We start from the raw sequence: 14,499 nt of genomic DNA, 5'->3' as shown, positions 1-14,499 counted from the left end.
TCCTACCAAAACTCTTCTTTGATTGTGGTTTGGTTTTGTATTTTTTTAAGTTTCTCCCCTTTTTTCAACCTAATCTCTCAGCATGAGTTCAACAGAAATTATTTCCTTAAACTACCTTTTCTCTGTAGTTAGCACTCTGCTGAGATTGCCTCACCCTCATACAACCCCCCAAGGCTGATAGAAACATATGCATGTGTTTGGATTGGAAGAGCAGGGCATGAGTTCTCATTAGATTAAGTAAAATACAACCAGAGCATAGACCTTACAGTAACTGTAATTCTGTACAACAAAACTGCACAATATATCGCACTGTATTATCAACTATTACTACGACCATTCAAAGAGCAATCTAGTTGAGCAATTGACAGAGTAACTGTTAGTGCTTAGCAAGCCAAGCACCCTCCACCCAGTCACCAGAGAAATAAAAGTTATTAAAAGAAGCACCTCCCACCAGCCTTCACTATGACAGGGCATGGATACACAAACAGCCTCATTGTAGCTTCCCCCAATGGAGAGCACTTAACCAAGAGCTTCCTAAAGCATGCTTGGAGCCTCAGACAAGGAACTGGACAGATGCACTCAGCTGTCACCATTCAGTTTAAAAAAAAGAATCAGGTCATTACAAAACCACGAAGGGGGGCAAGTATGAAAAGAATGCTATGCTGTAAAAGGCAGAAGCTGACCAATAATTGATGAGAAGTCAGAGAAAGTTGAGGGAAGTAACCCTGTAGCTTGCTTATAAAGAGATAGTTGCAAAAGTTCTCCAGCATTTTACTCATTAAAACAGATCAGCTAATTGCAGTCACTGAAACATGACAAAATCCAGCCCTGACCAAGTGACTTAACAAACCATTCTCAACTGAGTTTAGGATGAACAAAAGGACTAGATTTTCAGACTGGACTGCAGATGCACAAAGGCGGCCTACGCATGACTTAACACCTTGCACCTACAAACCCCTTTTAATCAGTTTAAATCAGTGGGAAGTGTCAGTGACCAGCACTCTGCAGAAGTCAAACTACTGCCTAGACCTCAGATACCTATCACCTAAAACATAAAACTGCAATCCAAGCTTTGTTCAGTGGTTCACACAACAAAAGGGTCAAGTATCCAGGAATTCTCAGGAGCTTTGCAGTAGATTGAGGTTTTTACTTAGCTTTATAGCTATTACTGTAGCTTTGAGGCACCTTAAACAAACTTGCCAGCTGCCTAACTTAAGGTTTAAAACCTGAACTCCCCATGGTTTGGGAGAAACTTCAGTAATTGAAGTGCCACTGACCTTGCTGGTTTTCTTCAATTCTCTTTGCAGATAAGATATTACTTTGTCTACAGACTAGCATGTCTCAAAGCCGGTGGCCAGGAAAACAAAATAAATTAGAAACAAGAGACATTCCTGAAGAAACAAATCCAAGATGAAGCTGTTCCCTTGAAACCAACTAGCATTCCCTGGAACTTACAAAGCTCCATGTGCTTAATAGTCAGAGTGTTCTCCTGCAAGCATTTATTGCCAACACAGTGATTTGCAGTAGCTGTTTTGTTTGGAGAGTAAAGATAACAGGCTTGTTCTATCATGTCCCCACTAAGAATTATTCAGAGAAGGCAATGTATGAAAAAATTCAGAGCTGAATTTTAGGAGTTTCAGCACAAAAAGCAGTATGCCCTTTGCAAAAGACATTTAAATACACTTTAGTTACATCTGTTGTAAGTTACACACCACCTATAGAGGTAAAAAAAAAAAAAAGAGACTTGAACAGGAAAACATCTCAAAGGTGCAAGATATTTTTCTCTACCTTGTAAGTATATACTCCCTAATATTCACATAAGGCTGGCACAATTAGATTACTTCATCTTTACTATGGAATTAATTTTCTGCAATAAAATGAAGCAAGAGAGCAGAACGATTTGCCCTGAAGAACATGCACACTACAAAACAATGGTTAACGAGGAGGGTGCAGTTCATTGTTAGCTAACTTCATTTAATTTAGGCATAAATCACCTTAACATAATTCAAAACAATGGCAGCTCAGACAGAGATTACATTAAAAATACTCAGTGCTGTTTTCTTTGAGGATATTGCTCACTGACAGAAAGAATGGGTCAAAGGCTCAGGAAGGTCATCTCTACAGCCAGAGCGACAGAAGCTGTGGGATACAGGCTACACACTACCCTTTATTCAATGGATAGCAGGACGCAGAGCATTTTAAAAACCAAATATGCCAGCATGCTAGCTGATAATCACACTGCCAAAAGTTAGGTAAGGGAAGTTCCATTTTATTTACAGGCCTCAAAGTTCATTCTTATCTTTGGACTTCAACCTATTGGGGTCAAGTGCAACAGAACGTATTTGATAATACTACCCCTCTCGTGCAAAGTAGAAGAGAAGGCAAGGAGAGAAAGAGGGCCGTATAAGAGTCACTGCACTCAAGCTATAATTGAATAGGGATTTGTGCTCCAAATACACGACTCTCCAAAAGACGTTCAGGGTCAATTATCCCACTCCCCCCCACAAGCAAGCATTAGAGTGTACTTACCTCAGCTTCTGCTATTAGCTGCATTTTCCTTGTTATCACATGGTCAACATCAACCCGGCCTAAGGAAAGAAAGCAAATATGTTAACACTTGCATTTTCAGTAATGTGAGCTGCATATCTGGAAACACAGAGAGCATAACATACAGTAGCTCAGTCACTGATTTTTCATTAGTGCTTCTGGCTTCTAATAAGGGAGGTTCAAAACAAAGAAAGAAATTCATAAGCTATGATGAAGTATTTTCAACAGACATTTAGGATCCCAGCATAAGGCAGTCAACAGCTGATAACATGTTGGATTTTCAAAAGCTTTGTTTTCCATCAGCAACTCTGCAAATCTTCCCAAGGTCCCTAAACATATTCAGCCTTGAAACAGCAATTAGAACAACCCTTAGAAGGTCATATCCAAGTGTGCTGATCTTTTATCAGAGCTTTATCTTATGCACAGTGAACTAGATGTTGTCTGTAGGTCTCTGCATTGCCAATAGATGAGGCAGTCAAGTCACAACTACCTGTAAAATACCATAACCAGCTCTGAAGAAACACTAAATGGCAAGTTGGAAGGTTCAAACCTGGCTATTCCCACTCCTTTCATCCCCCAGGAGAAGCACTAGATATCAGTCTGACTGTATTCTTCAATGTGTTTCATTGCTTAAGCAGTCAGGTATAACCATGCTGTGAACATCATCTAACTTTTACCATTACTAATACCACTGGCTAATATGTAAAGCCTCAAATATCACCTTTCTTTTGCATAAAGAACTACATACATCTGAGATGCCTCTGACATCAAGGGAAACAACATATACAAGTCAGACTTCAGACTAGTTGAGTTTTAAGACAAGGTTTGTCTGCAATGGTTACAGAGTGCTCGCAAGCCAGCTGGTGTTTCACTTCTTCAATAAGAACACCCCAAGATACTTAAAACAGACCCTTGCATGTGAAGGAAAAGCAAGATTAAAGCAGCAGTATCCACCCCCCAAAATACTAGTCAGGTTTAAAGATAGCAACAAACCTTGTGCTTGTTGTTTGGCAACTACAGCTACAACAGTACCTTACACATGAACACATGGTTAGCATTACAACTTGCACGCTCAGTTTCTAAGACAACATTACCACTTTTAGAAAAAGAAGGTTCTGAACTGATTCCCTAGTAACATTTCCAGGGAAGCATGAGCTAATGGATTTGCCATAGAAGTGCCAGTGTTGTGCTGCTGTGTGACAAGAAAAACAGATTCATAGCAATATCACAGTTTATAATACAGCCTCCTTGTCTCGTCCTCCTTTTATGTGCACAGCCTATGTACACAAAATGTAGTGTGTTGCTCTAATAGAAGCAAGTGCTTCTATGATGAACACTGGTCTGAAGGTGCTCTCATGAGCAATTAGTTATAAGAAGTTTGGGTAGATCTGCTTCAGAGATGACTCCAATTCCAATATTGGAGAATAGTTAAATGAAACAAGAAAACAAGAGACTATCTTCAATGAAACTACACTCAGTTGTTCAAATTCCTCCCCCCGCCCCACCCAAGGAAGAAGATGGGGGTTTTGTCCATAAAAACTGCTACACAAGCTATAGACTTAAGAACAGGCCAGCAACAACAGCCTATTACTTAGCAGCCTTGCAATGCAACAACAAACAAGGAAACTGCTTAACACTATGAATTTTTGGCTGCATGCAAAGATCCATTTTTACAAAAATAGAATTCCTGGTTGCTAAGCATCTCACCTCCAAGACAAATAAATTACCTCAGCATTTAAATTCATCATGCTGTTACACTTGCTGAACAGCAGCAGTTTGGAAAACAATTTGAGTGTAAAATACTGCTAGAGGGTCCCTCGTCCCGCTCAGTCCCACTCAGCTCGTCTCAAACAGATTCTCCCCCAATAAATTAAAAAAAAAATTTCAAATCAGGTTTTTCCAGAAGCAGCAGAACTGTATCCTGTTCGTATCATCTCAATGGCTCTAATCCCTCACTGTGCCACTCCACAACTGTATTCACAGCTCCCTCTCCTACACCGAGAACCACTTTGCACTTACCTGTTAGAAAGCAGACCAGACAGAGCTACTGAGCTCAAAGCACAACCAACCTTTTCCTGTAGAAAGGTAAGAATTTGTGTCTCTTATCCAGCTGTGAGCCTTCAAGACACTATCAAGTTTGCTTGAAGCTGTTCAACATGGCCAAAGAGGACAGACAGGACACAAACTTAAGGGGTTACACTATTTCCTTTGTAAGCTAAGCTAAAAATAAATAACCACTGCTTTGACCATTTATTTCCTGCCAGATCTTGCATTCAAAGCCTCAGTTATAATAACTACCCAGGAGTGGCTCACTTTGGAAATGAAACAACCTTTTTGATTTACAATGCCTTAATGATGGATATACCAGTTTTACAGATACCTAATGCACAGCCCTAATGGTTGGAGGAAATGAGACCAGTCTCTGACCTGCTGACACTGCAATTGCTAAATGGTAGGCAGTGTCCCTCCTATCACTTTATTCACCCACACACCAGTGTGTAGGCACAGCATCTTTCAAAAGGCTTTAAAATCAAGATATCTCCGTGTCTTCAGTATACACATCACCTATAACAAAATAAAAGCACCTGCAAGCTTGTTGCTTCTTTCCCAGAACAGAGTCCTGTGTAGAAGAAAATCCACCCCAAAACAACAACTCATTCTGCTGTGTTGCATTGCCCCATAAACTCAAGCTGCTTCACAAGGCAGATGCCAGAGAACACAAACTCATCATCTTCTTGCATCACTCATCTTCTGTTGTGCAAGCTGCTACTAATGTTCTGTGAGGTCATTCACGAAAAGAACCATCATGTGATTTTGAGTCTAAAAGGAATTATGCACTGCTGAGAAGTCCAAATCCTCATTTTTCTTTGACGCTGAAAATGAAGTCTGGATCCCTCTGTGTCACTTTGGGATTGCAAAGGCAACACCATTACAAAAATGGACTCAAGGCTTCACAACACAAGCAATATTATTAAAATACACATCTTAGCATTTAAAACAAGATGGGATACACCTTAAGAAAATGGGAAATATATTTAAAGTGATAAGGAAGAAAATCTTCTTTGAAGACTAGTATGAAATACTAGCAAGTTTCACAGGCTTTGCTTTGGAAGAGCTTTACTCACAGGGAGAAGTTCTAGCTTAATGGGAGTCATGCTCCTTTCCCAAAGACATTGATAAGATCTTTCGCTGACCACTTGTTTTGGGCTTGTAGACATTGATCTTGTAGGATGCAATAGCCCTGCACAGCCCAAATCCCAAGCAGGTTCAACAGGCAGAAGGGGGGTGGGGGGAGCGGGGGGAGAAAAGAAAAGAAAAAGAGCAATTTAAGTGTAAGCTTTGTTTCCATAGGAAACCAGGATAACAAAAGATCACTTGAAGATTGAGAACCAACACTTATTGCTGAAAACTTGAGCATCTTAGGTTTCACAGAAGACTTACACACTATCTTTCTTAAAGGATCCCATTGTCCTTTTTTCAGCCTACTCTAGCATATGTTACAGATAAGTGACATTTGAGATGACTAGAGAAGTGTCCCATTCGTATGATCTGTTAGTGCTGCAGCTGGGGATCCAACAAAAACAGCTTCTACGTGAGACACTAACCAGCACTCTACTAAGCAAGCTCTCAAAAATTAACTGTGTTTAAAAGCATTCATTTTATTTAACCGCTACACTCTGCAATTACCACTGAGGGCACAAGTGGGAATAAGTCATTTGAGTAATGCTGTGGCTTGCGTGCAGTGTTATCCAGCCTGCAGCCCAGCACTCAAACCTGTTGCCACTCAAACTGTTCCTGCATTGTGGCAGTAAGCACATTACTGAGCAGTCAGAACAACCCAGGGAGACTACTGCTATCTAAATCCCTGCACAGCATTCAAGACAAAAATGCCCTTCACAGAGAGGCTAGGAAAAGCACACAAACAGGCTTTAGTTTATTGACACTTTAAAAAAAACTAACAAACAAAAAAAAATCCAAAAAAAGACATGCTTCTCAAAACAACCAAGCACACCACCCAGTTCAGAAGCATTTTCCCCTAAGGATGTCAGGATCTGTTTAGCTTCAGGATCTTCATGGAAAATCACAGATACAAACTGTACCAACACTGTCCTTCTCTACAACAGTTTGAAAATACTATCTTCAGTTTGAAAATACTATCTTCATTATTTCTTGATCAGACAACTTGCCATTCAAGATGTTAAATCAACATAGGCAGAAAGATTTCATTACTGTCAGATACCTGGATTGAACGGCTCCCTCCAAAAACACTGAAGATGTTATCTGAAGGAAAGCAATGCTAAAGCCAACCTAGTGTGTGGCTACAGCACGAAGAGGGAGTCTTCCATATACAACATATGCTAATAATTTAATGCTTATAAGCCTTATTCTTACTTACAGTTATTTATTTGGCCATTCAGCAGATAAGATGCAAGTTATGACTAGATTGCTTCCAGAGCTCAGCTGATCTGCCTCAAGAATGCACAGGCCATAGGTCACTGCACCACAGTTGGGCAACAAATTCAGTTTAAAGTCATTTCTGCAGGGACATGGGACCCAAACAGCCTCTTCACTAGCAGGAAGAAACACCAGCGTTGTCTTAGGTCATGCCACCACGTCCACAGGCACTTCAGAAGTAACTGCTCAGCCTTCACCAAACCCCCAGGTTGCAAAACATGAGATCACCTAGAATTACCAGAACCTAGCTAGTCTCAGACAAGACAGCTCTGTTTGATCCATCAGCCAGAAACACATCCAAGATACTCAATTCAAGTGGCTTCATGCCAAATTCACTAATCTGTAAGAAATAGCCCGTTGATACAATGAACAATTACTGCTGTGAGTCAGACTGCAAACCCTAAAGCTTTCCAAATTGCTCCCTGTTTCAGGGCTCCCTCCTCCTCCATCTATCACCAGGCGCACACACAATTCATGCAGCGACATGAACTTTTGCACTGCGAATGATCAAAAGTAACCTCTTCACTGGAAGATAACAACCCCTTTCTAAGATCAGCATTACCAAACAGGCTTACTCACACCAAAGATGCCACACAGACTGTTTGCAGATTACTCTTCAGAGACACTTTTAATCCTTTTCTGATTTCTGAGGAAACAAGGGCAGACTCCAAAGGCAACAGTTCACTGTTTTGGATAGTCTCACCTTAGCATTTTGGAGGCACTCAGAAGCACACTCAAGAGCCACATCCTCTCTAACTTTAAAAGGTCTGCCCATGCAGTTTCTATTATGCTCGTTCCAGGTACTTTTTCCTGAAACTGGTACTGCCCGATACCAACATCCCATTAAGCAGAAAAGTCTTATATTTTTTATGTATCTCCAGCTGAAAACGTATAAGCCTGATTTTTTTTTTGACAGGGGATTATTGCTGCCTAGATCACCTGTTGACTCTATGCCAGGACCAAATTAGTTGTTTAATTATGACACTGGAGACAATTCAAGAAGTGATATATGAGACCTGTCAAAGTGAAATTACAGAGTGAATAATTAGAAGATAGAAACACACCAAGAGACAGAATTCTTCTGGCAATCTCAAAGCTATGAATATTTCCACATCGCTATAAAATTTGGGGGTACCAGAGTACAAACTATTCAGTCATAGAACTCAAGAAATGAGACAGCTTTCAGAAGCACTGATGAGGCAAGAAAAACAATAACCTAACCTATACAAGAGTCAGACCTAATGTAGCTCTGAAGCCAATACATGCATTAAAATTACTCCTCTAAGCAGATCAGCCAATGCACTTGAGTTTTAATGAAGAAAGGATTAATGGCCTAGAAGTTTCTGTAGAAAGTTCACACTTCTGGAAACAATTGGCCCTTGACACATTAACTCTTAAGTTAAAAAGCAGATTGCATTTGCTAATCGGGGAGGATTAAGGATGGGAAATCACATTAGTCATTTAGTTTTCCTGCAGAAATAATACTTGCATACAGGAGACAGTCTTGACCTGGTTAGAGTCCCTTGACTGCAATACACATGCATCTTGTCTAAAATTCTACACAACACCCAGTGTTAAGATGCTATGGTATAAAAAGGAAGTTGCCAGACAGCAGATCATTAGCCTTATGCGGCCTTTGTACACATCAGGAGTAATGCCTTAGAAAGAGCTATTCAGAAGTGAATAACTAGGACAAAAGAAAGTGAGGAAAGTCTATGGCTACTGATTTTGAGAAATTCTTCCACCTCAGCTGTGCTTTCACAGAAAGCCCTACCAAGTTATGCAAGCACACTGGACTACATCAAAAGGCCACTATCTGGAACATGGGAACACTTCAACTTTATAAGGCTTCAACCTTTGTTTCACAGAGGTCCTGATCTAACCCCCCTATACGGAGGAATTCCTGACCATCTTCCTCCTGGGCCTATAATGTGGTCAGGCAGGCTCATGCCTCCCACCTCCCTGCAGTATTCCTGTTGTGCCCATCACTGTGCTGAGCAAAAAGTCTGCAAGAACTTAACGCTTCAGTCCTTCTGACACTTCTGTTGAATTGGCAGCAACCCTGGAAGATAAGAGGGTACCTCACCTTCATTAATCAGGATTCCTCCCCACTGTCCTTGCTGTCCTTCACTGTAGTTTGTACTGTATTAAAACAAGACTGCACTGATCTGAGCCAACCCACCAGGCACGTGTACATGCATGAAAGCCCGGTACACTTTCAAGAGATGTTTACTTGCTGTGCACGCACAGTATCTTACCTGCAGTGACATTATGCCACATCTGAGGTATTACAATGAAAGGCTCTTAAAGACAAGCACACCCACCTATCAAGTCCTAATTAGCACAGCTATATTTGCTCTTTACCCACGAGCCTGAAAGAACTCAAACTCATGCAGAAAAGTTAAAGTGTTTCAATATGTAGAAAGGTAGAAGTCTGCTTCAAAACTCATCATAACTGTTTCCCAGTAGCCCTCAACTCCATGCAATTTTCTAAAAACAGCAGTAATGGAACAGTCCCATTTGATTCAATTAAAATGATCATACCACCAACAGCTTAAAATCCCCGTTCTCTAAACAGTTTGTGGGATGGCTTTCTCTCCAACGTGTTTTTTTGCAAGAAGAAATCTGACTTGTACCAAACTTAAATTTGCCCCAACTCCCATTTCAGCTGAAGGAAGTACTATGAAATAGCGACAGTATTCTGAAGCATACCAGTAAGAGTTACCTCCCTGAGTCACTGGCACTTTGGAACTTATACTGGGTTTGGAACTTATACTCATGTGGCACATTGCGATAAACCAGTTAAGCTTTTTACTTATTCTGTCTCCCAAAGAGAAAGGAAACAAGCTGTATTTCATCACCAACCTCCTTATCACTGGCTGGAATGTGGTATAGCATAACCCAGGAATTAGAGACAGTCACAATGTCCACAGGCAAACCCACGCATACTGCCACAACCATCCCTGCAGCTCAAGGGACAGGACAGAGGCAGCAGTGACCCGTCCACAAAGCCAACTATAAGCCACATATTTTTTTAAGGTAACCACAACAGACATGAATACAAACCTAAATGTTTTATTGTTCTATTTTATGGCATCCAACATTGAGACTGGATAGAAGGGAGCTGTTCTGACATTAACAGGGCCCACAGGAGCACAGAATCATCCTTTGTGCCATTCTACCTCCATCTGTCTGCCAGGACAGATACACCAGCTTAGCCTGGTATGTTAAAGACCATTTTATTCAATCTTGAAGGAGCCACATACTTTAAGCTTGTAAAGGAAGCAAGATGAACTCCCCAGAAAAAGTGTTTGTCAGGATGACTCAGAATTGTTTTCAAGATGCATTTGCACCATTTACAGCATTAAAGCATCTCCTCCTCATGACACACATTTGTCCTGTGACAATTAATCACTTTCTTTACTCTAGATCCCTGTAAGCACTGCAGTGTGCAGCCCTGAGGGGAAGTTCTGCAGGACAGCACTCCAAACAACCTAAACCTGCTGAAGAGGTGCAGCTGGTACACAGGGAGCTCCACCTTGGCAGCCTTTCTATGAGCAGAAAAGCTGAAATGAAAGAGCAAAGAGGCAAGAGCCATAAGCTAGAGAGCACACCTTAGAGGAGATCACATGCCAGAGATGCAACTAATCCTGAGCAAAAAAGTCTCACCATTGCTTGAGCTTTGAAATGATCTCTCAGTCTCAGGTCTCCTCTGTGTTTCTTCATTCTCAGGGGTCTTGCAGGTTGTATTGGAGCCAGACTGGCGTTTTCTTACACAGTCTTCACCTGCCATTGTTGCCTAGCTAGACCAGAAAAGGACAGCAAATAATTAATGAAAAAAAAAAAATATTTACTCTTTACATTGTTCAAGAGTAAATTTACACAGCCTTCTAACACTGAAGTCAGACTTTCTTCCCTCCACATGACTTCAGAGCAAGTGTAAGGGAAATAAAGCACTTGTATTAGTCACTTACTGTAGATCACACTTCCTCTCCCTTACTACAAGCAGTAAAGGAACAAAGTAACCAGGCAAGATCCCCCACCACTACCAAAGTGACTCTCCACAGCTCCCTCTGTTACCTACAGACCCTCCAAGTATTTAAAATAACGTAAGTCTTTGTGAAATCTTTAAAAGGCCCTCACAAATCCTTTCTGACAGTCAGCTAGACAGCAAAATTTGTCTTTGGAGAGATCTGGTAGGATGCAGAATCACCCGCATTATTTTGTCTGAGCCAAGCCCCTTCCTGTCAAGTTTTCAATTCTTACTGAAAGAGCAGCTTCCTCGTACTCTGCTTGGCCAGACAACAATTGCATTGCAAACCATGGAAAAACAGGAAGAGAATCAGGTTTGAACTACGCCTGATTCAATGACAAAGGTCACTGCTGGGGACAGAGCTGCTAGTAGGGAACACCTGAAGCACCACAGCCAGGCTGAAAGAAAAAAATTCTCCATTAATGGAAAGGGGAGAAGACCAGAACTTGGTCACAAAGTGACATTCCAACATGCTCTCCATGAAGTTCAATAAGCTCTCAGAGATGTAGCTACAACCAGGGACAATTTTCAGAACCAGACTTCCAGAAAATCACACAGGCATGTATGTAACCACATTTGCAAACTAACACTTTTCCTTTTTGATATATTTTTTCACCTTAGCACAAACTCTTAAATACACGTTTTGTGCTAGTGAACAGAATACATGCACCAGCACAGATAAACTATTAGAGTAGGCAAGGAAAATTCATGCACTTTTAGAGAAACTAAGAAAGCAGAACAATTATTTAAGGATGGATTTCCGCAGAATACTGAGACTGGCACTTCTGCAAAAGGGAAGTAAGACTATGATCAAGCATTTTCCTGAGTCTTCTTGTGTTTGTCTTTCTAGTAGAACAGTCTCCCATTCTCCTTTCAGGCACCACAGCACATAGGTGGGGAAAAACCTTCTGCAACACCAAACAACAAATCACCAATTCAATCACCAACACCATTTCTTGCAGCATTGCCTCTTGGCTCTGTCTCAAGAGATCACAGCAGGTCTACAATCTATTGAACAAAAAGACCACAAGTCACAAAGTTCTCAGCTGGCCTTGTGCAATACCTGATAGCTCATACTGTCAGAGTTTACATAATGCAAAAAGCATTCACGTGAATAAGAGAAAGAACCAGGGAAGAATATGGTAAATCTTCCTACAGTAACTACACGCAGCAGCACAGAAAGGTAGCTGGTGGGACATAGCTACTTCCTACCAGCTCTGTATACAGTTATTGCTGCAACCCTCTTGCCTTTAAACACAAATCAGTCACTGTCATGGAGACATTACTCCTTCCACCTCTCAGCCTTCCCACAAGGTTCTAGGTACAGACACAGCTGCATCATGCTAGAGCAAAGTATCATTTTGCCCACCTGGGTCTTACAACTACATAGAGATCCTGGACAGGCAAACATTTCAATCTTTCTGCTCTTACACAAGAGAGATGCCCAAAACCCTATCAAAGGATAAGAATGGATCGCACTGATCACACAGTATGGTTTATGGAACAGTGGAGGGGGAAACTGAGCGGCCTTATAAAATCATGCACTAACAAGCTATTCCTCAGGTCACTAGTGAGCCTCTCCACTGCCTCCTGATCCAAGTTAAGCTGTTCTTGTGGGCCACATCTGTCCTTAAAGGTGCAGTTTTTCCAACTCTTAACGGAGTTTAACTCTTTTCTTAGTACACTTTTCAACTTCTTCGCGAGGTGAAGGCGGCACTCCTTCCTCTCCAGTGCAGAGTGGTTAAGCGTATCTCACTGAAGGGCTAACAGAAAGGAGTTAAAAATAAAGTTTCAGGATGAGGGAAAGAAAAAGCATGTGTGTGAGAAAAAAAAAGTTAAAAGCAATTAACTTAAAGACTTACTCAATTCAGATAGGCTAAATGATCACAACAAAGCATTTTCCACACTGAAACCAGAACTGTGCTAGGGGAAATCTTATGAAAACAAGCATTTTCCTAGTCTACTTCCCATATGAAGAGAGGTATGTTACAGTACCTAAGCAACTATCAGCACATCAGTGCACAGAAGGCATTAGACCCTCCCTCTAATCTCTGTTAGAACTAAACCAATCATGACACAATGCCAGGGTAACTCCAAAATGCTCATCATCCCCTTCAAAAAAAGGAAATCGCTCCTTAAAATTAATGAACAGTCATTCTGCTCACCCCACTCCAAGCACTTGGAGGACACCTGGAACCATAAACACATCCTGTTATCAGATTTCCCAGCAGAAACGCCCTGGTCCTATAGGCATGACTGCATTACGGTACTCATAAAATGTCTCAGAAACCTTGAATTTCTCTATCTTCACTTTTGAAACATCGGTAATTATTAGCATGCCTTAGGAGAAAAGCAATATCCTATAGGAAGTACACCGCATTTCAAAAGGCTTGGAAGCACCGTGAGGGCACACTTTCTACCTCCAATACCGCTTACGCTAAATAATAACTTATCCCAAACACCCTTCCCATCTCCAAGGTTTTTCTTCAGCTCTTGGGGGTAACATTAAATAGCAAACTCTGCGGGCTACATCCTCGGTATCAGCAGAGCTCTTCACGAGCTAGGCTGGTACCAAAACAAAGTTAAGGTCATTGCACAGCTCACCCGCAACGCGCCAAACACTCCGCAGGAAAAAAAAAAAAAAAAGAGAAAAAAAAGACGGAAAGCTGCAGATAACAATGGAAGCTGCTTAAAGCACTGCCGAGGCTCCAGCACACCCGAGACCACGAAGTCGGTTCCCCTCCTCACTAACTCCCTGGAAACAAGCACGGAAGTGTTACGCGGTGGTGGCCGCTGTCAGCAGAGAGACACCCCCCCTCCCCCCCAGCCCAGGCCCTGAGGGCGGCCGGTGGCCTGCGGAGCGCTGCCCGCCCCCCTCCAGCCGCCCGGCCCTCCGAAGGGCGCCGGCCACAGCCGCCCCCCCGCAGCCTCCCCGCGCCGGGGGGACGCCGGTGCCGCTGGGGGCGGGCCGGGCCTAAAGCCGGCGGCGGGACGGAGCGGAGCCGCTGCCGCGGAGCCGGGCAGACCGGTGCCGGCGCCGTAGGGGGGGGTGGCGGCCGCCCTCGCCCCGCGGGAGCGTCACCTCAGGGCGACCGAGCCGCTGCCTCCGCGCGCGCCAGCTCCCCGCGACCGCTTCCCGCCTCCGCCGCGCGCCCGCGCGCCAGGGCCTCTTCCCGGGGCTCGCGCACGTCACCGCGCAGGGGGGAGGGGGGAGGGGGGGGGGGGAGAAAGCGGCGCCGCCGCCGCCTATTGGCTGGGAGGCGTTCCGCGGGGGAGGGGGCGCGCGGTGCGGGGGCGGCGGGAAGCCGGGTGGGAGGGCGCACGTGAGGCGCACGTGGGGCGCGCACCCCACCCTCCCTTCCGCCACCCTCAGTGTCCCCCCTCCTTCCCCCCCTCCCCACTTTCCTGTCAGGCGGCCGCCTCCTTATCCTGCTCCTCCAGAGGCGGAAGGTAAAGCGGCGGGA

At 43.1% G+C, this 14,499-nt stretch overlaps 1 protein-coding gene across 4 annotated transcripts in view; it reads right to left on the bottom strand.

Annotated features, from left to right (window-relative positions):
• SOAT1 (sterol O-acyltransferase 1) overlaps positions 1 to 14,238 on the bottom strand; it is a 29,987-nt gene extending 15,749 nt beyond the window's left edge. Inside the window, exons 1-3 of one of the 4 annotated variants that reach the window (XR_008734757.1) lie at positions 13,640 to 13,831; positions 10,672 to 10,805; positions 2,530 to 2,588 (exon numbers count right to left, since the gene is read on the bottom strand). Coding sequence is in view for 3 of the 4 variants with exons in the window: in XM_055724858.1 (XP_055580833.1) it covers positions 2,530 to 2,588; positions 10,672 to 10,795 (183 nt within the window). In the remaining variant the exon portion in view is untranslated. Of the gene's footprint in view, positions 1 to 2,529; positions 2,589 to 10,671; positions 10,806 to 13,639; positions 13,832 to 14,117 lie in introns of those variants that run through there. The other 3 variants (XM_055724858.1, XM_055724860.1, XM_005435871.4) reach the window with 3 other exon arrangements.
• Positions 14,239 to 14,499: the final 261 nt, after the last annotated feature.

Source organism: Falco cherrug, chromosome 12 (assembly GCF_023634085.1).
Source record: "Falco cherrug isolate bFalChe1 chromosome 12, bFalChe1.pri, whole genome shotgun sequence".
NCBI classification, from domain to species: Eukaryota; Metazoa; Chordata; class Aves; order Falconiformes; family Falconidae; genus Falco; species Falco cherrug.
This window is presented reverse-complemented; position numbering and strand designations above follow the sequence as displayed.